This window comes from Pinus tabuliformis, chromosome 3_2 (assembly GCF_031772625.1).
Source record: "Pinus tabuliformis cultivar Carrire ecotype Pingquan chromosome 3_2, CPIR1, whole genome shotgun sequence".
Taxonomy (NCBI): Eukaryota; Viridiplantae; Streptophyta; class Pinopsida; order Pinales; family Pinaceae; genus Pinus; species Pinus tabuliformis.
Window position 1 is genome coordinate 124,486,860 of NC_142302.1, and position 27,095 is coordinate 124,513,954.

At 37.9% G+C, this 27,095-nt stretch overlaps 1 protein-coding gene across 2 annotated transcripts in view; it reads right to left on the reverse strand.

The window, feature by feature from the left end:
* The window catches only part of CYP59 (cyclophilin 59), a 305,441-nt gene that overhangs the window by 102,635 nt on the left and 175,711 nt on the right, over window positions 1-27,095 (reverse strand). For both annotated transcript variants that reach the window (XM_089415907.1, XM_089415908.1), the window contains exons 7-10: window positions 11,183-11,302; window positions 10,955-11,032; window positions 502-548; window positions 207-262 (exon numbers count right to left, since the gene is read on the reverse strand). In XM_089415907.1, coding sequence (XP_089272033.1) covers window positions 207-262; window positions 502-548; window positions 10,955-11,032; window positions 11,183-11,302 — 301 coding nt within the window. The remainder of the gene's footprint in view (window positions 1-206; window positions 263-501; window positions 549-10,954; window positions 11,033-11,182; window positions 11,303-27,095) is intronic.

Genomic DNA, 27,095 nt, shown 5'->3' on the forward strand with positions numbered 1-27,095 from the left:
TATATATCATTTGTTCATGATCTCAAAGTTCTATGGCAATGCAATCACAATGATGATTAAAAAATAAATCCTAGATAGAAAGAATGACATATATTATTATATTGCAGATATATAGATAGATACATAGATAGATCAAACTTCAAAAATCCATTACAATGTGCATTGTGTTTTACATTTGTGAAAAATGACTCAAAAAGAAGACATACCAATGAATGCATAACACAAACTGTCTCCTGTCTTGAAATCTCTGATAATATCAGCCCTGGTATCACAATTCCGATGCAGACTTCAGTATATAATATTAGTGACATATGAAGAATATGGCCTAAAATAAAGCAATTATTCAAGGACAGTTTATACTATTCCAGATAAAATAAAAATAAAACTATTCTACAGATTTCCAAAAACAAGATAAGATATTTATAATATTTTCAACACCACAACATATAGTTTTCAAGGAAACTTTGGTCAATAAGAGATAACAGCCAGTTGAACACTCACGATATTACTTTCCCAAAACGAGAAAAGATAACTTCAAGATCTTCTTCCTGCATAACGCATAACAACTTTTGCCATAAATAGTTTTTCAGGAAATACCTACCAATGAAGTTAAAATAAAATGCTTAACAATAATAAATAAAAGTGTTTCTATAAATCATTTGTTAGAGAAGATGAACATGATAGTCTTGATGTCTATTTCATGACCTAATATCCGGATGAAAGTACCATTTGGTCCTGTGGGTGAGCATCTAATTATTGTCATTTTATCAGTAGAAATCTTTTTATGGAGCATTGACTACTAAGAAGTGTGGGGCTCTACCAATCCATAAGTGAATACAACATGGGGATCTATGTGTCATTTACCATCTGCTTCATAGACCGAGGAAAGGAATGAAGTGATCAGCCTAATACAGTTTGTCTTGAGTAGACTGTAGTGGAAGCCTTATTTGAATTAAGATTGCAATTGGAAACATAAGCAAATATAAATATATAATGTCTAAAATAATGAATGATGTTTTACAATGAAGAATGGCCTTGCATTTAAATGCCTTGTGATGACTATTCAAATTATACAAATTCAACTTTAGGCTTTCAAAATACATTAAGGTCCTCTCTCTCTCTCTCTCTCTCTCTCTCTTTAGATATATATATATTCAAATTCACCTTTTAACAATACATCAAGGTCCTTATTCCTATAGTTTGTCTATGTATATTCTATTCATCTATCTATATATAAATAGGTAGATATATAGATAGATAGATAAACTATAGGGCTAAGGACCTTAATATATCATTTTATATACATAAGATGGGCCCGTAGAATCTGCCCCTTGAATCCAACACTTCTCAGGAAAAGATCTACATACCTATGGTTTGAGGATCAAAGAAAGTAGCAAGGGGTCCTCCTGACTCCCTGTAGACAGAGTGCAACCTCTCTCTAATCTCAGAGTATACAACGATATTGTCAAACTCAGACTCAACAAAGAGTTGGATGGCCTCAGGCTTGATGAAACTCAACAAGTCAACAAAACTTGGTACAAGAATTGGAAAAAGTCGGCTGATAGAATTAAAAAGACAAATAATAGTATTTTTTGTGAAATTCACATGTCTAGCAAGTCTGAGCCAAGTTTGTCAAGTTTGAGCAAGTCTCAATGAGTCTTGAGTCTTACGAGTCTCATTAGTTTGGAGAGTCTAATAGACTCATCGCCAAGTCTTATGAGTCTCAACAAGTCCCAAGTTTGTCAGGGAATTCTATGTCAAGCATTTGTTTGTTTCAGACTTAACCAAACTGAAAAGACCAAATAAACTTCTACCGAGTCAAATAACACTAGTAAACAAGACAATGCAAAATAAGGTTCTCTTCCCACCTAATGTCATGTACGTGGCAAACCTCGCAAATCCTTTCTACTCTTGGAATGTGATGATATTGACATTGTTTTGGTTGACAAAGAGTCCTAGCAAGGCAGTTTGTAGTGTTACACCTATCAAGGCCTAGTAGGATGAAAGCCACAGGGAAATAATTTCTTAACTTTTGGTTATTTGGCATATGTTCATTTCCTAGATAATAGTAGACATAAATTGGCATAAACAAGCATGAAATTAATATTTATTGCTTGTAGCACAAAATCGAATGCATTCAAGTTACACGATCCTCCCACTAAGAAAGTAAAGAGAGTTGGCTAGCAAGAAGAAATCTTCAAGTGGAAGAATAATCAGAATCAAGGTTACTTGGGAGTAGGAGCGAATACGGGGAGCGGGAGCAGAAGCAGGGGCGGGAGCGACATTTTCTGAAGCTCCCGGTTTGGAAGCGATTCCAGGAACAATTTTTTATATAATATATATATATTTTTTTTTATATTTTGAGGCATAGATGTCAACAAAAGCATGTAGAATGATGAATTAGATATAAAAAACATAGATTGAACAACATCCACAAGTTAGTAGCATACATGTTAAGTTTAGGTATGTTCTATGCTTAGAGCAATTGATTTCAATTTTCACAGTTAGCTCAATATCTTTTCCATATTATCAATCACATCAGCATTGAAGTAAATTGCAAATAGAACATAAACATAAATCGCAAAAGACAAGCCAAGACAAGAGGACACAAGATGTGGCGCTAGCCAAGGACAAACCCCAATGTGGGGAAACCCTTGATCAATTCTTCTTATATGTTCTTCAATAGTTCAGCAAAGAGAGAGAGAGTACATTTACAACAGAAGTCAACACTTTGACTTATCTAGATAAGAGCATAGATCATCTCTAAGAAGATGATACATGAGATCAGTTGAAGACATGTTGCTTCAACTGATTCTCCAAGGCAACTCCTTCACCTATGGTTGTGTTGCATTTCGTCATCATGTTGCACCTCACCGCATTGCACCATGTTGCACGCATCATCACTATGTTGCATCTCATCATGCTTCATTAATCATGACTGTAAACATCAATGTTGCATTATGTGCCATTGTTGCACCATGTTGCCATACTGACCTATGTGCTCGCTGCACCTTGCTTGCCTGTTGTCCCTTGCTTGCTTGTTGTCCCTAGCATGCTTGTTGTTGCATGCTAGTTGTCTCTTGCATGCTAGTTGTACCAATACATGCTTGTTGCACTAAGTATCATGTTGTTGTCCCAATATTAGTTTGTTGTCCCTTGCATGCTTGTTGTAACATTGCATGCTTGGTGTACTTGTTGCTAAGTACCATACAGCTGTCCCAATGTTAGTTACATGTCCCTTGCATGTTGCTCTCCTTCGAAGACAGATGCTCCAGCTAAAACCCCAAATAAACACTCCGGCAGGTCCTCAACCCAATCTGCCCCACGAAAAACCCCAGCGTCAGCCTCTAGGGACTACGTCAACATTTTCTGCCCTCTGCGTCAGCTTTCCCGGCAGTTCCGATTATTCCCAACATTTCCAACTTTTGCCCTCTGCGTCAGCTTTCCCGGCAGTTCCGGATGTTCCCGACAGTTCCGGCTTCTGCCCTCTACGTCAGATTTCCCGGCTGTTCTGGCAGTTCTCGACAGTTCCGGTTGTTCCCCGCAGTTCTGGCTTCTGCCCTCTGCGCAAGCTTTCCCGACTGTTCCAGTTGTTCCAGTAGTCCCTGTTGTTCCTGGCAATTCCGGCTTTTGCCCTCTACGTCAGCTTTCTCGGCTGTTCCGGCAGTTCCTGTTGTTCCCGACAGTTCCGGCTTCTACCCTCTGCGTCAGTTTTCTCGGCTATTCCGTCAGTTCTTGACAGTTCCCGACAGTTCCGGCTTCTACTCTCTGCGTTAGCTTTCCCGACTGTTCCAGTAGTTCCCAACAGTTCCGGTTGTTCTCGACAGTTCCGGCTTCTGCCCTTTGCATCAGCTAACCCGGTTGTTCCAGCAATTCCCGACAGTTTCGGTTGTTCCCAGTAGTTCCGGCTTCTACCCTCTACGTCAGTTTTCTCGATTGTTCCGACAGTCCTGGCAGTTCCAGCTTCTGCCCTCTGCGTCAGCTTTCCCGACAGTTCCAGCAGTTCCCGACAGTTCCAGTCGTTCCTGGCAATTCCAGCTTCTGCCCTCTGCATTAGCTTTCCCAACTATTCTGGCAGTTCTTGACAGTTCTGATTGTTCCTGGAATTGCGAACTGTGTTAGGATGGTTGGAAGAGACAGTTCCAAACCTCCTCTCCTGGTTGTGGACAGTGTTGGAATGTGTTGATTTGGGCAAGATCATTCTGCAAACAGAGTGTCACAGGGTTGCGGACAAGAGTGTTAAAGGGTTGCAGACTGTGGGCCATCCTATGGAGATCTGAGTTGTGGTTTCTCAAGTCCGGTGCCTCTCCCTACATTGTAGACAGTGCGGTGAAGAAGTGCAGTGACCCTCAAATCATTGCAGCGACATCTAAGGATTATCTAACATGTTGTTCACTGTGTAAATGTTGTTGAAGGCTTAGTTTTTGAGATTGAACAGTTGCCTATGAATCAGTGATAAAACTCAACAATAGTCCTATAAATATCGGACCTGTAGCTTGACATTGCAGAAGCTCGGATTTGTTGTGAAGGCTTACATTTAACTTATCTCTGTGCTAGATAACAAAGCCTCTAAAGAATGTCGTAACAGATTTTTAAACCAATTCTAAAAGACTTTTTGCAACAGTCTTATTAAATAAATGTTGGCCATTTGCTAGAGTAGATATATTGAAGCTCGGACCTGACCTCTGTGCTGTGAGAAGATGAACTTGTGAAAGATCGAACCTAGCCTATGGATATCTTTGGTGCAGATCTTATGAAGACTTGGTTCTCAAAATTTCCATTGAATACTGGAATCTTTTCAAATTGATTTTCTTCAGATTAGGTGGTTGATGAGGACACATCTTTAGGAGGATTGGAGGCTTTCTTCCTTGACTTCCGCATTTGTGTTCTAATTGATCAACCTTCAAGCTGTTAGGTTTTGAGTGAAAGTACTACTCTGGCTCAAACTCTTCCAGCGACTGTTGTTACTCTGGAAAATCAAACTGCCCAAGGAAATCGATCTCAAATTTATTCCTCCATCTACCCATCGACTTCTTATAATCTCACTATGGGACTCCAACGGCCAAGATTAAAACTTAATCAGTGGTTGAGATTATTTCCTAGTTGATCTGTATGAGTTTCTAGAGAAATCTCACCTTCCTTGATTAATTCTTGCTAATTAATCATTTTTCTTCAATTAGACTTAGAAAAATTTTAATTATTGATTAATTAACATAATTAAGGCATTTCTAAGTGGATTTAACTAAAACCTTTTATGGGTTACGGAGTTCTAGTGTTTCTTAGCCTCTCTGACAACTGTCGAGACTAGAACACCATCCAACACTACAAAAACTAACAATTACCTTGCTACCATTATTTTCTAATGTATTGATGAATTTGGAACTCTCTCTCACATAAGGAAAAACCTTTCTAGGTTTTCCCCTTGTGGATTTTGCCCTAGCTGTGAGCCTATTTTTTTTGTCTCTTGCCTTATGGTTTCATGGTTATATTTTACTACACTAGAATTTTAATATATGATGCCTATAAATATGTGCTCGTTGGTTCTCATTTGACCATCACGACAACACAAGTTCAGTCTACTAGTTCAGAGCTTATCCACACATGTGAAGTTCAGAAAAAGGATTCCCTTTTCGCTGCATTGTCTATCTCTTCAAGGCTCATTGATTACAGTTGACTTGGGCATCAAATTGACTTTTGTTCTGTTCTTTTTGGAGGATGAAGACTTCAAAAGGACCTTAACATTTACTAATTGTAACTTCACTCTTTTGATGTGACGTTGACTTGAGTTGACCAAGGGTTTTGGTCCAAGTTTTTCTCACTGTTTGTTGAATTCTTTGTGGTGGCTTAAGGAACACATTTCAGCCTCTTGTTACAATGATCATAGGATTAAACTTCAGCGTAGTTGTGAAGTCTAGTGCAACTGATTTGAAGTTGACTCTCTCTCTACATAGACAGAGTTTCACTGGTATTTCGTTGAAGAGGAATTTGGATTTATTGGAACTCTTTGATGTACTTTTGATGGACAAAATCTCTCTCACAAGGAAAGAATTTTTTGGGTTTTGCCCTAGCTGTGAGCCTAATCATGGTGTATCTCGTCTTTTATTGTTTATTGTTCATTGTGATCTCGATTTACTGCTCTTGTTGAAGATTTGAATGGTTGAAGTTTTTGATGTATAGCTACTTGTTGATTATAGTAAAAAGAAGGAACTAATTGCATCAATAGAAGTAGTTATCAATTGTGAAAAACTATTCTAGTCTTGCTACACTAGAATTTCAACACTTGTCCATTAAAGAAGTATCCTTACTTAGCCTTCCGTTTATATCACCTTGAACCATCTAGCTTAGAATATCCTTTAGGTGAATATTGGGAAGCCCCCCTTGTGGTGTAATTCCACTACATAGCAAAAAGAGGATTGTTGAGGTGACAATGGCAATCCACCTCACCATTGCAAGAAGGTCTGGCCTTTGACTTATGGGGCCTCTTACAAGGCCTACCAGATTTTGAGGAAACATTTCTAGCGCCATTACCGAGAAGGAGTTGAGTCAACCTCCTTGTAATTCGAAATCCAAGCTGCATTTCCTTGATTGAGCTTATCCCATAGGCAAGGTTAAATATGTTCATTTGGCGACTCCATTAGAAGAACAAAGCCCTAGTTCTTCATTGAGCTTCAAATTTTCAATGCTTGTAGGGTGAGGCAAGCATCTCTTAAGGTAATTTGAATTCACCCTGGCGACTCCCCATTTGGTTGTTATGCAAGACTCAAGGAAATGGCACCTTCAAATTTGCATGAGATGTACCTTGCTTTGGATGTTAAGCATATTCCTAGATATCCAAATCATAATGATACAAATCCTATGATAAATCATCTAAAATTTATGGTGATCCTTCTTCAGCAACTGATCATGTAGCAAAATTCATCAAATATGCTTGAAAGTGATCTTGAAGAGAAGCATGGTGTTAAGAAAGCGGATCCTACTAAAAATGATGCTTTGAAAAGCAAAGTTGACGCAAGCTCCTTCCTTTTCATGGATATTAAGAAAGAGGATCCTACTAAAAATGATGCTTTGAAAAGCAAAGTTGACGCAAGCTCCTCCCTTTTCATGGCTATTAAGTTTGATGATACATTTTGTGAAGATTTTGAAAGGGTTAATCCCATTAGTTGCTTGGAGATTAGCATTGACGAGTAATTTGCATGTGGAAAAGGGGAAGTGGGATATCAGTGGTCATCATTTTGATAAGGATTTGAATTATGACATTGATGATGATTCCAAAGATGACTTTATCTACATTGTACTCCATATGATGCTTAGCAAGATATGATTATTGATATTTTTGAGCCATCTTCACTTCTTTCTAATTCCTTTCCTCTATCACATCTGGGTCCCAAAAAATTTGAACGTGATGATCCAACTTTAGTTGACCCTTTTGAATTTGATTATTGTGACGAGCAGTGGTGTTGTCGATATCTTGTCGTCTAGCCATCTCTATCCTCATGCCACTCATAGCATCTCCCTAGAGACATCAATGAGAGGTGTATGCCTGAGATAGTTGTTGGGAAAGAATTCCTATAATCGATCATTGATTACTCCATATCCAAGCTGCAAGAAAGCATTCACAAGTGGAGGCAAAATTTGGCTTCTCCCTTTTCATCCTTTGTCCTTTCTCATGGTATCGAGATTGATATAAGGTTTTTTTATTTTCCCACCTCCCACCCTTATGACTTGGATTCCTCATTTGAGTATTATCATATGGTTGATTGTGATGTTTCCTTGTTCTATCTCATGATTATTCGTAGGGATAAGAGGTATGATATTGAGCTAATGATGTGCTATCTATATTGGTTATATGACTATACTTAGTTGATATATTATATACTGGCATAGGTTAGAGTAGGTGGTTGTGTGTTGCATTATTGCGTGTGCATCCTACTTATTCATTATTCATGCTAATGAGTAGATTGCAGTTAGCTAACCTTTGATTTTCAATATGGTTTTATATATAAGATAAATGCAAGGGTGATGATCAACACCCCATACACATGCTAGCAAACAAGTTGATTTGAGTGTGCAGGTAACAGGTTTGCAAGCCCACGGATTTTTGGGGTTATCATGAACTCCTTGTTCGAGCATATGGATCATGCGCTCTACGATGAGCACATGTCCCCAAGTTGGAGCCAGATGTTACCCACCAAAACTGGATAACCCAATAGGAGAAAAAATGTATCCTATATTGCACAGCCAGCCAACCAACAGCCCTACAAATTGCTCCATATATGATGATATGCCACACTCCTCTACCATTTGCATTGGTCATACACCTCTCACCATTTGGCATTCTTCTTGAACGAAGGTGGGTTACCACTTGGTTGGTACTTTAACCATTTTGCAATCAAGTGCTTTTACTTAATGTTTTGGGCCTTCTAACATGGATAAAGTGGTGATCTAGATGATTGGTCGATCTTGATTGAAAACTTGTTCTCTCACCTTCCCAACAAGGTTAGTCTTTGGCCCTATTATAGTGGTACCTCTTGTGAGGCCTTAGGGTTACAAGAGGGGCACTACTTGGGAAACATGGACTATAGTGTGTCCATAAGCACTCCATACCTACCACTCTTCATCATTCCCATATTCCCATGTCATAATGATAGGGCATGACATCATCATGACGAATAATGTACCATCCCCTCCAGAGGGATCCCATGTCATCATCATCATCAAATATCCTCAAAAGCAACGCAACGTTCACTAAGTAGGTGCAATGCTAGCTAGGGGGCACCCTGCCATCTCTAGGGTACTATTTAATTCAAGGCAACATCCTAGCTCTAGAGGTAAATGTTGAAGGTCCTAGAGGTAGGTGAAGGGATCATGAACTGTGCCAAGGCATCTCAAAGTCAAATCTCCTCAATAAGTGTCCAATGTCTTCTATCAAGTGCTGGAAAAGCATCATACAATCCCTCAAGGTATAGTAGTTGTACCAGGGAGAAAAATATCTACACATACTCAAGAAATCAAATGATATCAGCTTCATGGGTGCAAGAACCAAGAGTATTAAGGCATTCCATATTTAGTGTTAAAGGCATCAAAGTACTTCATAAAAGCATCCTCTTCAAATGCCTTCCTAGCTTATGATTTGTACACAAGTTACCATGCTTTGGTATGGAAGGATTATTATAAGGTTGTGTTAGGTGCTTCCAACCCTAAGGGGAGGAGCAGTTCCTAGGTCAACCCTTTTAAAAGATTGGTGTAAGTGATGGGTGAAATGGACTAGTGTGTATTTCATGAACGAAATCATAGTTTTATGCTAGGTTATGTCAAACCACTGTCCATGAGCACCTTTATAGAGGGACAGCTTAGCAATGTCTGAGTTACCTTCCTTGCCCTTGTTTTTCCAAGCCCCCATACTTATCTTTTTCTTTTCTTTAGATGGCTTGTTTAACAAGCTTCATTGGTTATCATGTAATAATAAGATAACCCTTTTTTGTGATGGGCAGTTTATCGCTTCATCTGGGCCAGATGTTCATATAGAGTTCATTTTATTTTGATAGGTGTGATATGCATGGATACTCTCGAGGATGAGTGGCTATATAAAAGAGGGTAGAGCTTAGGCTACATTTCGCCTTTTTTTGCTTTACATCCCTTGTCATTCTTTTGCATTTTAACATTTGTCTCATGCTCTTTCTTTCAACTTCGGGTATATGCAACCTTGTCTTCTCATAGGACAAAGTCTTCCATGTTATCAATCCTTAGCATTTGTCATCAAAAGATGGGACAACGGAGCAAGAAAAAAGATGACAAATGCTAAGTATTAATAACATGGAACGCTATCATCATTAGAGCCTCCTATTTGTGCCTTCTGCGCAGTGAAGGAAAAGGCCCTAAGGAAGGTTAAACTGGACTATGGGCAAGTGATAAACACCAAGGTGAAGCAAGGAATAAGTGTACAACCAATAGTGGTCTATCATTGAATTCAGCCTGTAATCATACAAGAATTCCCTTAAAACATTAAATGAAAACGCTTGAATACAAAAATGGTTAATGGACCTCACAATAGATAACCCACTTTCATCGAATGAACAAGCTAGATGAATGGATGCACTAACTGGAGAGTGGATGAGAGGCATCTGAAGCTGGCTATATGTGTGTCATGATAGGACTGCTGGCTGGCAAGCTGCATCACAGGAGAAAAAATTTCTCCTAGGGTTACCCAGACATGTGGATGGGTAACAATACCCATTTATAACACAAAATTATGACAAAAATGGAAATTAAAGATAATAAAAATAGATTTCACTTTTCAGCTTTGTAAAATCTTGCCTAAAACAAACTAACTTGTAAAACATACATTTTCTCACATGAGGAACACTAAAAATAACTAGGTGCAAAAACAGTTGCTCAAATTAGACAAAAAGGATTTTTAAAGCTCACCGATTTCAAAGCATAGGTTGGAAAAAAAATTGAATTGAAAACATTACATCACTACTCTTGTCAATCTCAGCAAGTCTAGTCCAAAAAGTCAATATATTTCCGAGTCAACAAATTAACGTAAATCAATATCTTTAATAATTGCAGAAAATATCATGTCAAACAAATCAATTTATATCAATATCAACAAATTAACTTAAATCAATCTAAATATCCAAATATAAATATGAACGCAACATTTAAGGAGAAACATAAACAAATATAGAGCATGACAAAAATAAGAGGTTTAGTAAGGTGCTTCCAAACACTGAGATCTCTAGGATACCCAAATAAAAGAAATAGACAAAGAAAAAATATTCCAAATATAGCAGGACAAAATATTTTTAAGATTTCATTTATATAAAATATCAATCTATTCTCCTATATAAGCTAGTATCCATAGTGCAGCATTGCCATGCATGTCCAAGCAATTCCAGTTATACTAAAGTGCTGCAAGAGTGCTTAAAGAGATTAAACTACAATTGCTACTCACTTGAGTAACAGGATTAAGCTTACAAACAAACAGCACATTCTCAGGGGGTTTTATTTCAGCTTCTGGAATATCCCCTATCTGCAAGCACAGAAACAGACATTAGAAATTAATGCATTAAACCAATCCATATGAAAGGGGAAGTAGATGATATCAACTTATTGATAAAACTTTATTTTCAAAATCATAGACAGGAAGATAAACAGTAACACTAAAGTATCTTCTCCTCACCATCTCCAAAACAACAGCTCGAGAATGTGCTTCTTTCATGCGCAGTGATTTCTCAAGTTCTTCTGGATCTATTTGTTCATCCATAGGAACCCAGTCATCTTCCAAACGCACTTCTTCTCCCTGAAAAGGATTTTGACATTTGAGGGTAGAACGTAAGAAATGTGGAGTAACTACCAAAAACAAAAAGAGAACAAACATCCACAACAAGAAATAAGATCAATAACAAAGATAAGCTCAGTTATAACTTTCCTTCCAAGTACAATGACCTACTTGTGTGTAATCTACACAACACCACTATATCATAATCTGATCATTAAAAGGTGAAGGACGTAATGTTGAGCTTTTCTTTAGCATCTTACAAGAGATTAATGTTATACATATCAGCAATATTTCCGAGATGGTAAATGGCCTGTCTAAAGGAGAATCAGAACACATTTCTACATTCAACAATTGTTTGCATCTAGATAACAAAACATTTGAAATATATGTTTTATAAGCCTTTGATAACAACATTGCTAACTTGCCAATGCAACAGCAAAAAGAACACTGACGGCCTTTTTCAGATTTTAAAAAGCCTATCCAGAGTGTGATCTCTTCTCAGAAATAAGAAAACCAAATAAAATATGTAACGGAAATCAGTAATAATATCTTGGAAAACTCTCTTCTAACGCCTACCTGTGAGGAGATTCAAATGCTCGAATCGAAATTTAAATCAAATTCTTTCCTCCACATTTACAGGGCAAAAAATGCAGAGGCATATGGGCTTTCTTGTTGGACACCTAATCCGCTAAGGGTTAAGGTGTGAAAGTTGGACAGTCAAAGGGAGTCCAAGAGAAGTTGGAAGATGGATGCAACAGTCACGAGAATGTATTATAAATATACATCTATGTTAATAGTAAAATCAATTCACTGTTTTATCATTCATGTCTCCACATTCCATGTGCATCTAACATGGTATCAGAGCGCAGGTCTGTGAGAAAGTCCCTGTCAGTCTAAACCATTAAAATCTTTGTGGTTGCCAGTAATATCTGTCTTTCTGACTGTCTCAGTGACTGGGGTGCGTTCTACCCGTCAGTGTGGTAGTCTGTCCAGACTCGTTTCTTATTCTAGTGCTGTCCAGACCTGTCTCCTATTCTGGCGCTGTCAAGATCTGTTTCTTATTCTAGCACTGTCCAGATTTGTCTCCTATTCTAGGGAGCGTTACTTATGCCTAGACCTATACCACGACATTTTTCACTGCATACCAAACACACAAGGAATGCAACAAAAATTGGTCTCACCTGCCAGATTCTCATTATATGCTGGACGTTTTATTTCTATGTTGTGAAATATCTTTACATCTGCTGTGACCTGTGTTGTTGCATAAGCTGGTTGTGAAAGCCGGATGGTAAAGTCGAAGGAAATGTTACCCCTCTGCGCTAAACTGTGGCCGTATGGTATGTTGCATTCAGTACACAAGGCTGTGTAATGGTGTATGGTGTGGCATATGACAGTGTATTACTCCTGCGAACATGTTGTTTGGTGCCTTGATAAACCATGAGCGTTGAGAGCAGTGTTATATGTTTTTTGGTGCGTTGAAAGGTTGTAAATGAAGTAAGGTTGTATTAGCGTTGGAATGAAAGATGAACGAAGTTTCCTCTGTAGCCAGGATCGAAGTCTTTTTTGGAAATATTTTTTGGGGTTATGGTGATATGCTGGGTTGTACAGGATTTTCATTGAATAATCTCAGTCTTCATTAAACAAGTTAATTTCAGACCTCGAAATTTACTTCAGGACTTCGGTCCTCCAATAAGGATTCATATATAGATAAGGATTATTGCAAGACTGTTGGAGCTCTAGACCTTGAACAGTGGCCTAATTTCTACGAAATTTGTTTGATCTGGCTATCAAGCACCCTATACTTCTGTGGTTCTTTCTATCTTACATCTCAAAGATTTATCTCAACATTTTTGAAGTGTTCCAAGGACCAGTGAAGATCTCAGGCATGATCTGAAGCATCTTAGGGTAGAAGTATAAGTCTATCTCTTGCGCTCTAATCTGGAGTTGCACTTTTGCAGCCTCTATACTAAGGAAAGGAAAATATTTAAAGACAAGTAGCACACTCTCTCTCTGAAGCATGTTCTCTATATTTTGAAGTCAAATAAAGGAAGGGTCAAATTCTGTCATGAAACGAAGCACAGTAAATTGAAGACTCAATATTATTTGAGCAATGGCAACAAGGACACTTCTCAAGATTTGAAGCAACATGAAAAGGTTTTGATTAATTTGCAGGAAGTTTTTTAACAAGGTGACTAAGCACCACTGTAACCTCTCGACCTCCCTTAAAGCCAAGACCGAAACTCCTTTTAAAGCAGATGACTATTACCTCTGCGTCCTAGAAGAAATATGATATGAGTACTTGCTGGCCAAAAAAAAAAGCCCTAATCATTTTGGCTTGCGTCCTGTGCATGAAGGCTTGATCCAATAATTATGTGGCTCTTTTGAACCAACAATGAAGCAAGAACATTGTGACTTACTGTCTACAAGAGGCATTTCTTTGAAACAATTTTTGCATTCATAAGATCTCAGAGTTGATCTTCCACAACCTTATGTTTACCCTCTGCTACAGATTTGATATTTATGACAACAAATATGACTCATGATGTTTTGTCTTAGATGCAGATTGGAGAGGATCTGGAACTTCGTGAACAAAAGGATTCTTGTGTGTCTGAATATGTATATGGATATGCATTAAAAAGTGACATAAAAGTATTGTCACTGGAAGAACACATTAGTGTCCTGTTTATTGTGTTGGTCCTCAGTGCGTTGAGCGTTGAAGCAGCGTTGATTATGGTCATAGAGTTCTGTATGCAGATTTGTTAGTGCATTAAGTGGGAGTGTTGAAGCAGCCTATGGTTAAATATCCCTTCTTTGCATTGTGAAGTTGTAGACGTTGGCATACACAATGTTGAATTGGTATGTGTATTGAGATTTAATTGGATTAGTTTGTTGCCTGTTATACAAGTATCATAAAGATATATTTTATGCTACAGAGAGTAAATTTCTGATTGCAGTGGACACTGGAAAATCTTTGTAATCATTGCGATTGTCAACTAATACTTATTTTCTAAGTGGCTCTGATTGGTGATGTATTAGAGTTATTAAACATTCTCACTCATTCAACTGTTGATGAGATGGTGAAAATCAACAAAAACACACACTGTGATATTAAAACATGTCTGCAAAATGCACAGGAAAAGATAGACTTTTTGGAGCTTGAATCTCAACTTCAACGAGCAGAATTACAACAGTGGAGTCGTCATTTTGAACCTGTTTTTGTTCAGAACATTGAGACAAACTCCCATCAGCACCAAATCAATAATGTTGATCTAGTCCCAATGAAGTAGCAGATTTGCAGAATGAAGCAGAAGTTCAAGCTGCACTTCCCAAGCCAATTATCAGACCTTGGGAAGAGATTGTCAATAACATAAACAGAACTAGTCTTGGATATGACAAGGATGTGTCATTTCATATTCCAGATTACACAAAGCCCATCCAGTTTCATAGTGCTAGATTCCTTCATGACAGTTCACCTTCAGATGTTCCAGATTTTGCTCCTCTTCCACAGCAGCAACAACAAAATGTTAAATGCCAACATTGTGACCAAGTTGGCCATATGAAAGATCATTGTTTTGATCTCCATCCATGTGAGCACTGTCATAAAACCACTCATTCTTCAAACAAATGCTTTAGAAACAAGCCTTCTACAAGAACAAAGATTCACCTTGGATGGATTGCTTCTTGGCAATGGGCTTCAACAGCGAAGAAAATATTTCAGTCATATGTCAAAACTTGTTCTAGAGTATTGAACAGTCCTGCAGTTGAGTTTTCTCCATCATCTCACCTTGTATCTGACAGGGGGGAAGTGATGTTCATATATAAGTTTCAAAACCACATCAAGCAAGCCTCAGCCACAACCTGCCATACCAGTTTCAAAGTTGTAGCCAAAGACAAAGATGCCCCTGAGCATGCCTTCAGTTGGTGGTCAGCCTTAAACCATCTGTGTGGGGTTGAGACCTCCCTTTTCAGGTTGAGCTTCTCCCTCTTCAAGGAATTGGGGACACTTCCTCTAGCAGAAGACTTCAGCTTCTTACCAGTTTTGGAAGAGTTCCAAGGATTGCATTAAGTATTCTAGAGTTGGTAATCATCCTTAAACCACCGCAGGTTGAGACCTCCCTTTTCAAGTTGAGGTTTTCCCTTTTTACGCAAGTTGTAGACCTCCCTTCTTCCAGGATGAAGATCTCCCTCTTCAAAACAATGAGGAGCACTTCCTCTAGCAGAAGACCTCAATTTCTTGCAAGATTTGAAAGAGTTCTAAGAACTGCACTAAGCATTCCAGTGTTGGTGGTCATCCTTAAACCACCACATTATACCAACATCTCAGAGAGCACATTCAGCCTAGTGCTGCCATGCCTTTTTGCACATTTTGTATTACAACTCTCTTCTTGGGCTCATACATACCCTTTCAAATTTGGAGGGGAGGGGGCGGGGATGTTGGACACCCAATCTGCTAAGGCTTAAGGTGTGGAAGTTGGACAGTCAAAGGGAGTCCAAGAGACATTGGAAGATGAATCCAACAGTCACAAGAATGTATTATAAATGTACATCTATGTTAATAGTAAAAGAAATTCACTGTTTTATCATTCATGTCTCTTCACATTCCATGTGCGTCTACCATTTCTAATGAGAGAATGTGGTTGGTCCTGAGTGCAGGGAACTTCCAAGAAATCAAGGGTAGAAAATCCTCAGAATGTCAACATAGAACTTTATTTTGATCTGGACTTGACTAGCTATTGTGCGATAAACTTGTTCCAATATCTGATCCTTTGTAATTAACTTTTTTTAATGTTTGCTTGGATATTAGACAACTTATACCTCAACTAAGGTATTATCTAAAGATATGCATGAGGAAGCATGTGCATTGGGAACATCATTTTTTGTAGATTTTGAAATTTGATGTAATATACTGGGATATATATTCAGAATGTTGGACAACTTTATATATTTGTAGGCAAAAATATGTGAACTTTCCTCTCTTATTGAAGAAATCCAGAAATGCTTAGATGCGTGTAAAGAATGTAATCTTATTAGTATGAACAAAATTATTAAAAAAAAAACTGCGGAAAAAGAAAATTAAAACAAAAACAAAAAAACAAAAAAAAAAACAAAAAAAATGTAAGACATTAGCTGAAAAACACAAATGTGTGTGTGTGTATATACCTAGAAACCCTCTTTTTATAAGATAATTTCTTATTAAAAAGGCATTGAGTTAGCAGTGATCTAGGCTCCAGAAAAACAGCAAGAGGAAACATGCAGCAGTCAAGGAGTGGCCGGAACAAAACAAACACATACATCAAAGTGTTCCAACTCAGATAAAGAAGTGCCCTCAAAGTCTAGAGGAGAAGAAAAAGGAAACAATAAATGCCAACCCAAACTCTAGGGTTTGGAAAAAAGTTCAAAAGAGGAAAAGTAAAAAGAGAAGCTCAGTTTCTCTGGGTCAATGTTGGTCTCAGGGTTGTTTTATGTAGCCTATTTTTTGCTTATTTTGTAATTTGGGACAGTAGTTGAATGCAAAAATATGTGAACTTTCCTCTCTTATTGAAGACATTAACAAATGCTTAGATGCATGTAAAGAATGTAATCTTATTAGTATGAACAAAATTATTAAAAAAAAACTGCAGATAATTAAAAAAAAAAAAAAAAAAAATGTAACAGACATTAGCTGAAAAACACAAATGTGTGTGTGTATACCTAGAAACCCTCTTTTTATAAGATAATTTCTTATTAAAAAGGCATTGAGTTAGCAGTGATCTAGGCTCCAGAAAAACAGCAAGAGGAAACATGCAGCAGTCAAGGAGTGGCCGGAACAAAACAAACACATACATCAAAGTGTTCCAACTCAGATAAAGAAGTGCCCTCAAAGTCTAGAGGAGAAGAAAAGGAAACAGTAATTGCCAACCCAAACTCTAGGGTTTGGAAAAAAGTTCAAAAGAGGAAAAGTAAAAAGAGAAGCTCAGTTTCTCTGGGTAAATGTTGGTCTCAGGGTTGTTTTATGTAGCCTATTTTTTGCTTATTTTGTAATTTAGGACAGTAGTTGAATGCACTCGATGCATGTACTGAATGTAACTTTTTATTTAATAGAAAGTTGTGTTTTTTTCTTCGGAAATAAATAAAAAATAAAAAGATAATTTCTTATTCTTTTGCAATTTTAAAGTGTTATTTTCTAGTTTTGTTTAAGTTTTATGTTTCTGAGTAGCACTAACAAACCCATGGTTTTTTTTAGTTCTCCAAGGAAACACTTGAAAAAAATGTTATTTTTTAAGGGGCATGTTGTCGCTCAAATTGTACAGGCATTGCGACAATGACTTAGGTCGGGGGTTGTCACTCTGATCCCCAACCTCTCCGTTCTCGCTGTCTCCCAGCAACAGGCTATGCGAGATAGTCCCTATGGAAATGTGAAGATGAAAGACAAGTTGGCAACCAACAAGTTCGGGAGACATGATCGAATGGCCTAGCTACTTGGTTAAATTTAACAAAACTTAAAGATTAGATTAGATTTAAATGTGAGACCAATGCCTTGTGGAGTCAACTTCTTGCTTATTATCAATTTGATGCCAAGTAACCAGATGAACAATCCCTACTTGGATGCTTGACTATCCTAGATGAAGTGCAAATCCTACAAGCTAGGTGAAATGCAAAAACTTGGTTGATTTTAAGTTAGATGCCTATTCTAAGTGTAACCTTCCTCTTAACTATTTTGAAACTAGTCTCTAGACTAGGTTATGGAATAGAACCCAACGGTAAGCAAGCAAAGGCTTGATTAATGATACCTCCCCTCTGTGTTCTCACCACCTGATGCCTCCAACGTGGCAGAGACTATGGCTTTGACAACTACAAGGTCGCTGTGATAACCACTAAAGAGGTGTTAAGCCCCTCCTGTTAAATTGAGAAAGGTGGTTCTATTCTCTATCAACCAAGCTTATGCTTAGAGGTAAATTATTAATGCAAGAGGCTATCCCTAGTATGCAAGTGCAAAGGATGATGCTCTTAAGGTGAGATTACTTAATTTGTTAAGTACTTAATGACAATGATTTTCAATTAAGAACCATAAGTTACTTAAACAATAAATGAATAAAATCTCAACCACAAGTGAAAGTGTTCAAGCTTAATAGTGCAAGAGAAATACGACGGTAATATAAATAGACAATTGCTCAAAGACAAGATTAATGCTACTAAAGACAATTAACAATCTCCAAGATTATAATCAATAAATCACCAAAATGCCACTTAGAGAAATTTAAATCTCTTATCACAATTATGATCAGAATAACATCCACAAGAGATATCCAATTTAACAATGAGCAATGAATCCGTTCAATGACAGCAATGGCAATGAGAAATTAAGAACATTAATCTACAATGTCACTTAGAACAATTAACCAATTAAACACACATCAACTTGATTAGAGCACTCGTGTGAATGAAAGAGTGTAAAAGATGCCAATGACTAAAATTAAGCCCAAATCACTCCAACCATGAATGATTATGAATTGTAAAATTTTCTTACCCAATTTTAGAGACTTATATGTGATTTATTATTGTTGCAACCTTGTATTCATAGGTCTGCAATTTTATATCAGCAGTCAATAAGTGATGCAAGATGTCAAAGGTAAGCTAGAAAATCAATGCATTTAAATTCCAATGATATTCACTTGATTATAGAACTGTATAGACACTATAGATCAGATTTATTATGCTCAGATTAGACCTCAAAATGATGTATAACAGATCTGTAATAACTCAGAAAATTAGTGATTCAGTCTTTAATAAACCAACAAGGTGCCTAAATATTAAAAAAATAGCTTCAATGATTAGCTAATCAATTTGAGTGATTTTTAGATGACCTTCGGTCAATTTTAATGATTCTTATTTAGTTTATATGACTGCATAAATGGTTGTAGCAAATATATAAGATTTGGAAATTACCCAACAATCCTCAAAAATAATTTATATGCAATCAACTTAACCAACAGATTAATGTTCAATGCCTTAAGTGACTTTTTAATGAATTTAGGCTTATTTTATGTGTGTTTATGCCCTGAATACACTATTGTAACAATTATATCAGACCTGAAACTGTCAGATCAGACCTCTGCGATTTCAAATCAGACCTTGAAAATTATATGACATCCAAAATAAAACAATAAAATTGATATATCAAACCATTGTAATTTATTTTGATGTCTTGTATGAGTTATTAGCTTAATGTGCGGGTTCTTTAGGCTTGTATTATGATGATTATGCCACTGTTATATCAATATATCGTATTTGATATAAATTATTTAGTCAACTAAAATGAGAGATGAAGGCAATAGAAGCAAACCCCAAGGCTTAATCACCTATGTCAGGTTTGAATATGTGAGAGAAATCACTCTTCAACACCTGCACTCACAAAATGTTAGCTCAAAACCCAAAGATCAGACCTTTATGACTTCTGCAACCATAAATTATTAGAGATAAAATGTCAATCCCTTGAAGAAACCCTTGTTTGCAATGAGATCTAGCCCTTGTAGAGCTTATGGTCTTCTTAATGCTTGTAAAATAGGTCCTAAACACTAACCTTTTAGGTTGGGCAAGGATTAGGGCCTTCAAAAAATGGGTTTCTTCCCCAATTTGAAAATAAGCAACCTGCAAAAATAGACGTCTAGGGTTTTTAAGGGTTGGAAACTTCAAAAGTTTACACTTTTCTTTGATCCCTTGATAGATTTCACTTGTACAAATAAAAAGAAATTTTCCCAAAAAACCCAATATATACAAAATTAAAATAAAAACCACAAACCCCAGTTGTTGCAAAACAAGCGTTAGAAAACATTATTTAGAAAAAAATATCTTACAAAAATAATTTACAAATATACAATGTTTGAGAAATTTTTTAAAAATAGAAGTTTTATAGATCTTGACAATTGCTAGATGTATTTCGAAAGATAAATGTCAAACCACAGCCTTAGAAAAGTTAGAAGATCAAATAAAATATTCAGATTCCAAACATAGTTGGCATGTGCCCACAGTTTGTGAACTTGGAGCGCAAGGACTAGGGAACTTGCAATCTGTATATATTTTCTCAAGAAGAAACCATTAGAACATACAATGAATTAAATCACCTAAGATACGCCCAAACTTACCAAAAGAATGTTCCTATCATCTACAAATGAAATAACAATTCAGTTAATATTTGAAGCACAATATAAGAATGTCCATACCCAGCACATATCACAAATTAGCGAGACAAAGACACCATGAACTACACCCCAAAGTCTTTTATTATGATGATCAATACGTTCCCAATGGAACAGTGGTTTTACACCAACTTTTACAATGTTGCATCAAAGCAGAGCTCAAGATCAAGATGAAAATAGAAACAAAAAGCCTTCTATTTATAGAGAAATTCCTCCAAATGAAAAATAACGGCTAGTTGGCTTGATTTCCATCAAAATAATCTCAGTCGTCAATAAATCTTTAATGATATGTTAATCTTTGTTGTTGAAATAATTATTTTTGAAGAATTTTCGAATTTCTCATTGAAACCGTTTTTTATTAGCTCAACAATAATTATTTTGAACTATTTTTTGTTGAATTGGGGTAGCATTGGATGTGCTCTATGAAAATTGGTGGAGAGGCAAAAGCACATAAGATCTCCAAGACCCAAAAATGGTTTGGACAGATTGTACCCGATTTGGGAAATATTAAAATAATTAATATTTTTAATGGAGTTCCTAAGCCTAAACTTAGGAAAAAGAAAATATTAATGCGTATTAATATAAAACTAGGTTAGAAAGTTCCAAAAGTCATGGATCAAGCCAAATCTAATCTTAGCCGTTGATTAGAGATTTAATCTCGACCATTGAAAGACCAGCGAAAAAAGTATAAGAAGAGGCTTGAGAGTCAATTAGAAAATACACCAGAGTGATCAGTCATTCATTTTGCTAAAGCAGGGTTGCTAAGCAAAGTTGAATCAGTGATCAGCAGCGAGGGGCAATGAGTACAAGGCAGAGAGGCAGGGACAATACTGGGAGACCAGCATAGAAGCAGAGAAAGCAAGAGCAGCAGTCAGTCCAGGCTACGCAGAGCCCAACAAAGGCAGCGCAGAGCCCAGAGAGACTGTGTCATCCACGCAGAGGGAAGAGAGAGTGACGCAAAGGCTCCCAGAGGCTGCGTAGTACCTCAAGAGGGCTGACGCAAAGGGTCCTGGCGCTGACGCAGGTCAGCAAGAGGCTAACGCAGAGACCAAAAGGGCCAGCCCTGAGCTTCAGTTGTGTCGGAGAGGGTTTCGTGGGATAGGTTTTCTGAATACCTGTTTCCAGATATAGAGGTATTGTTGCCGTGTATTTTTCTCTATCGGGTGAGCCGAATTAGGCACCCTGTTGTACTCAAATAAACTACACAATAATATAACCCTCAGAATATCTGCACCCGTTTTCCCGCACTGGGATTTTCCGAGGACATTTATCCAAAAATAACAGTGTCACTTGTGTGCTTGTTTTCTTTTAGTTGATGATTTGTAGATGTTGTGACTGTATTGTGTTTATTTCGGTATTTAATGTATTAAATAACTTGTTTGATTTTTAAACAAGTAGAAGAAATAAGCCAGCAAAATACAAATTAATTTTCTAACGGATAGACTTAAAAAAAAAATATGGTATTAGAGAGTGGTTGCAAATCACAAGAAAACTGAAGGCATCAGCCGAACAAAGCATTTGCAACAGATTTAGTTGTCCCAGGTGACAGAGTTGATCCTTGCAGAAGGCGACAGAGGAAGGAGTGATGCAGAGGGACTACGTCATCAGTCTGGGCCAGAGAAAGGCAGAATCAGGCTCACACAAAGGCTAGGAGGGCTGACGCAATTGGCTGAAGGAGTTGATTTGTTGGTGCCAGGATTGCGCAGAGCCAAGTGGCTCAATCCTTCAATTACTGGGGCATAGGAGGTTGTGGGTAGTTTGCGAGAGCGAAGCTGGTGGGGTATTGTGGTCAGGACAGTACCTAACAGGGCAAGACCAAGGTAGAGGGAGTTGTTGTTGAGGCGGATTTCTAGCCAAGGAATTTGGATTAGTGTTGCAGTTGCACAAACAATCGGAGAGGGGCAACTTGACATTGGCAGAAGGATTTCCAAGAGGGAAATCAGGACTCAGAGGGAGTCCAAAAAAGAACTTCCAGATGGGAATTAGAGAGACTCAGCAGGAATTGAACAGAGGACTTCCAGGAGGGAAGTAGAGAGACTCGGAGGAGTCGACAGAAGAGCAGCGAGATGGTCGTGAATGGGCTGAGAGATCAGGGCAGGCTAGACGAAGCCGCCAACTTTGTGGTCTGGAAGGCCAGGATCTAACCCATTCTAGATAAACATCGCATCAAGGGCTTTGTCTCGAGAGTGATAGTTATCCCAATTGACCCGGTAGCTAATGAAAGGTACGAGGAGGCAATGTCTAAGGCTAAGTGCATCATCCTTGATGGGGTCAAGGATCATGTGGTACCACATATTGCCGAGAAGGAAATGGCAAAGGAGATGTGGGACGCCTTGAAGACATTGTACTAGCATACTTTCGTGCAGAGGAAGATGCTCCTAGAGAATCAACTAAGGGCATACCAAATGCAGAAGGGAGAGTAAATAGATGTCTTCCTCAGTGGATTGAAGGAGATTCGTGACCAGCTAACTTCCATAGGGGCCACGCTGGATGAGGAATTAATGGTGAGGACCACACTTAACGCAGTTTCCGAGGATTGGGAGGTATTTGCCCAGATAATATTGGGCAAGGCAAGTCTTCCAGATTGGGAAGAACTGTGGGCGGCTCTTCGTCAAGAAGAGATCAGACCATTGACCAAGGCGGGGAGTAGTGGCAAAGGGTTCAGGATCAAGAAAAAGGAAGAAGAGGATCCGGCTCTAGCATCTGCGGGAAAGTAGGAGAAGAGGAAGAAGAAGGACCTCTCCAAGGTCAAGTGCTTCCATTGTGGGGAACTGGGTCATTTTGCAATCCAGTATCCAGGGAAGAAGAGTAAGGGACAGGCTTCTGACTCGAACGCAACACCAACGAAGGCAGAGAAAGAAGTCGAAGAGGATGACAATTGTGCCATGAGTGCTCATATGCCACTTGAGAAGAAGGGGGGAGACGTCGAGTTGTAGTCAGGAGGACTACAGGCGATGAGGGGCAGGATCCTTGAGGTACCCAACCTCTTGGATTATACCTTGCTACTGGAGCCCCGAAGAGAAGTAGCAGGACTGGCAGATGTCAGTAGAGACGGATGCAGATGGAGCAACAAAGAGTGCTACAATGCAGGAGCCCCAGGACAGCGCGAGGCTAGCAGGCTACAACAGTGTGAGAGGCACGGGAGTGTTGCACCAATGCAGGATGGCACATAAAGGTGTACAACGGTGCAAGATGCAGGGAGTTGTTGCAGCAACGCAGAGGTCAGTAGAGGGAGCACTTGTTAGCGGCAAAGGGAACTTCAGCATCGGGAGTGTTTCTAGCCTGACAGGGATGTCAAAAGTTGGGTCGATCAGTTAATTACTTCTCAGTAATTGAGTTGTATTGCAATAGCAGTATGCAGCATGATGAGAGGGGGATGCAGATGCAGTGTTGGGAGGATGGACTAGCAGCACCACGATGTAGAGGAAGCTACTGTACGGATGCAGCGATGGCAGCGGCAGGGCCATGGGTAGCAGTACAAGATGCAGCAGTGCAAAGGATGTTTGGCGAGGAGGCCTAGCATCAGCACAGGGACCACTGCCAGATAATCAATCTGATACTCAGTGAGGAGTATTACTAGAGCACAGTCCTCGCTAACAGGGAATGTTGATTTGGGGTAGCATCGGATGTGCTCTAGCCATGAAAATTGGTGGAGAGGCTAAATCACATGAGATCTCCAAGACCCATAAATGGTTTGGACAGATTGTACCCGGTTTGGGAGATATTAAAATAATTAAAATTTATAATGGAGTTCCTAAGTCTAAACTTAGGAAAAATAAAATATTAATGGGTATTAATATAAAACTGGGTCAAAAGGTTCCGAAAGTCATGAATCAAGCCAAATCTAATCTTAGCCATTGATTAGAGATTTAATCTCGGTCGTTGAAGCACCAATGAGAAAAATATAAGAAGAGGCTCGAGGGTCAGTTAGAGAATACACCAGAGTGATCAGTCATTCATTTTGTCAGAGTGGGGTTGCTAAGCAAAGTTGAATCAATGATCAACAGCGAGGGGTAGTGAGTACGAGGCGGAGAGGTAAGGACAATACTAGGAGACCAGCACAGAAGTAGAGAGAGCGAGAGTAGCAATCGGTCCAGGCTACACAGAGCCCAGCAGAAGTAGCGCAAAGTGCAGAGAGACTGCGTCATCCACGCAGAGGGCAGAGGGAGTGACGCAGAGGCTCCCAGAGGTTGCGCAATGCCTCAGAGGGCTGACGCAGAGGCTCCTGAGGCTGACGCAAAGGCCAAAAGGGCCAACACTGAGCTTCAGTTGTGCCGGAGAGGGTTTCGTGGGATAGGTTTTCTGAATACCTGTTTCCGGATATAGAGGTATTGCTACCGTGTATTTTTCTCTATCGGGTAAGTCGGATTAGGCAACCTATTGTACTCAAATAAACTGCATAATAATATAACCCTCAGAATAGCTACACCTTTTTCCCGTATTGGGTTTTTCCAAGGACATTTGTTCAAAAATAATGGTGTCACTTGTGTGCTTGTTTTCTTTAAGTTGATGATTTGTAGATATTGTGACTGTATTGTGTTTATTTCGGTATTTAATGTATTAAATAACTTGTTTGATTTTTAAACCAGCAGAATACAGATCAATTTTCTAATGAATAGACTTAGAAAATTGAACAATTTCCTCAAAATTTTGACTTTGACTTAACCACCAAGGTCCAAGGGTCCATACTTTTTAAAATTTCCAATATTCCCTTGGTGGAAGACCTCTAAAATTTGACTTCTTTAAGACTCACGAATTTTTCCACTTGGAGAATTTAATTTCTCTAACATTTTAATTTGACTCTTAATTAATTAATTTTCTAGCTTAGTATTTAATTTTAATTTTGCCAGAAAATTTAATTAATTGACACTTAAAGGGATTAATTATTTTTCCACCCTCAAATATTTTAGCCATGGTGTATAAGTATGAGTGACCGTATACTAAAATATTTTTTACATAAGATTTACAATAATCCAACTCTCAAAGGGGGAATATCCGTTCGTTATAGACCCTCAAATAACTTACCCAATTCTGCGACACAATATGATATAGTGGACCAAGTGATTTGTAATAAAATAATTCAGCCAATTAGCTTAAATTATCACCAAATCACTTTTACAGAAGACACAACTAGAACACTAGGACTCACCTAAGACTTTGACGATAAATTCCACCCTAGCTTTGGGGTGAGGCTGGAGGGAAAAACTCTGTCGATCATTCATGTTTAGAAACGCAGATAATCAGTGAGATGGAAAACCTCCTAGGATGAAATTCGTCGTCAAAATAATAGGCTTACCTAGGTTGTTACATATATACATGGTCTTACTAGCATCATTTACATTACAAATTTGTAGAATGGGTTTATAATGACAAAAAAAGTAGTTGGATGATGATCTCGATCTTTGAAAAAAATTGGCACAACTGTTTCCTTGGAAATTTGACAAAATGTATGCAACATCTCAGAAACATTTAGGTTTCAAGACATGCCCCAAAAACAATTCTTGTGCATTCATACTGGCATTTATATCAGAAAAAATTTATGATATGAAAACCAGGGTAGAGTGGACTTCTGATAACAAAGACATATATTCTACATAATAATAAAACACTATATAATTTTTTTTATATAGCCCACAAGAAGTAGGCCATGGCAGTAAAAGCAAGGCACTGTTATAGCCCCCTCCAGTGTCCAATTCTTCCTACATCTATTAGAGTTGTGTGTTCAGCATTAAAAACTTTACAGGGTTACATTATGTTAACATAGCATTACATAGTAAAACACGTTATCCTCTAAAAGCAAATTAATCAATCAACTAAATGCTTTGTGACGTTCAATACAAAAGGCAGAAGGCCCATATTTAATGAAATATTTAAAGGTGTGACATTTTAATGCATATAATAATAACAATATTAATAATATTGTATAACCTTGATAACTGAATTCAAGCTTACAACTACATCTCCCAAAAAACTTGAATAACCACCCCCTAATAATGACTACCTAAAATAGATAATCAAGCAAAGTAAGCACTTTTACAAATTTGGTCTCTGTCAACAATTTGGAAAATATTTCTTCACCAAGCAAAATAGGTATTTTTACAAATTTGGTCTCCGTCAACAATTTGGAAAATATTTCTCGAATACAATAATGGTCCAAATCATAGTTATTGTTACCACACAATCTAGCAAGGCACTAAGGGAGGGAAAACTTAAAGGACAACTACTAGACTAAGTGGCAACAATGGGGCAATGACCTGTTGACGACACTTTATCAACAGTCCAAGAAGCAGATCAAAAATTTTCAGATCAATGTCGTCATTCAGCTTCCAGTTGTATCATTGTAAAACTCAGTTTCTGCAAAAATTATTGTAAATGATGCTAATATGACCATTAAGTCATGTAACAACACCTAGGTAAGCCTATGATTTTTGTCAAGATTTCATCCTAGAAAATTTTTTAACTTCCCCGAATTATGTGTGTTTGTAAACATGGACAATCAGCAGAGTTTTTCTTCCAACTATAACTCCAAAGATAGGGTGGAATTCCTTGACAAGGTCTAAAGTGAGTCCTAGTGTTTATTGAGTCTATGTAAAAGTGCATTTAGAAATATTTTAAAGCATGGTTACTCATAGTTAGAC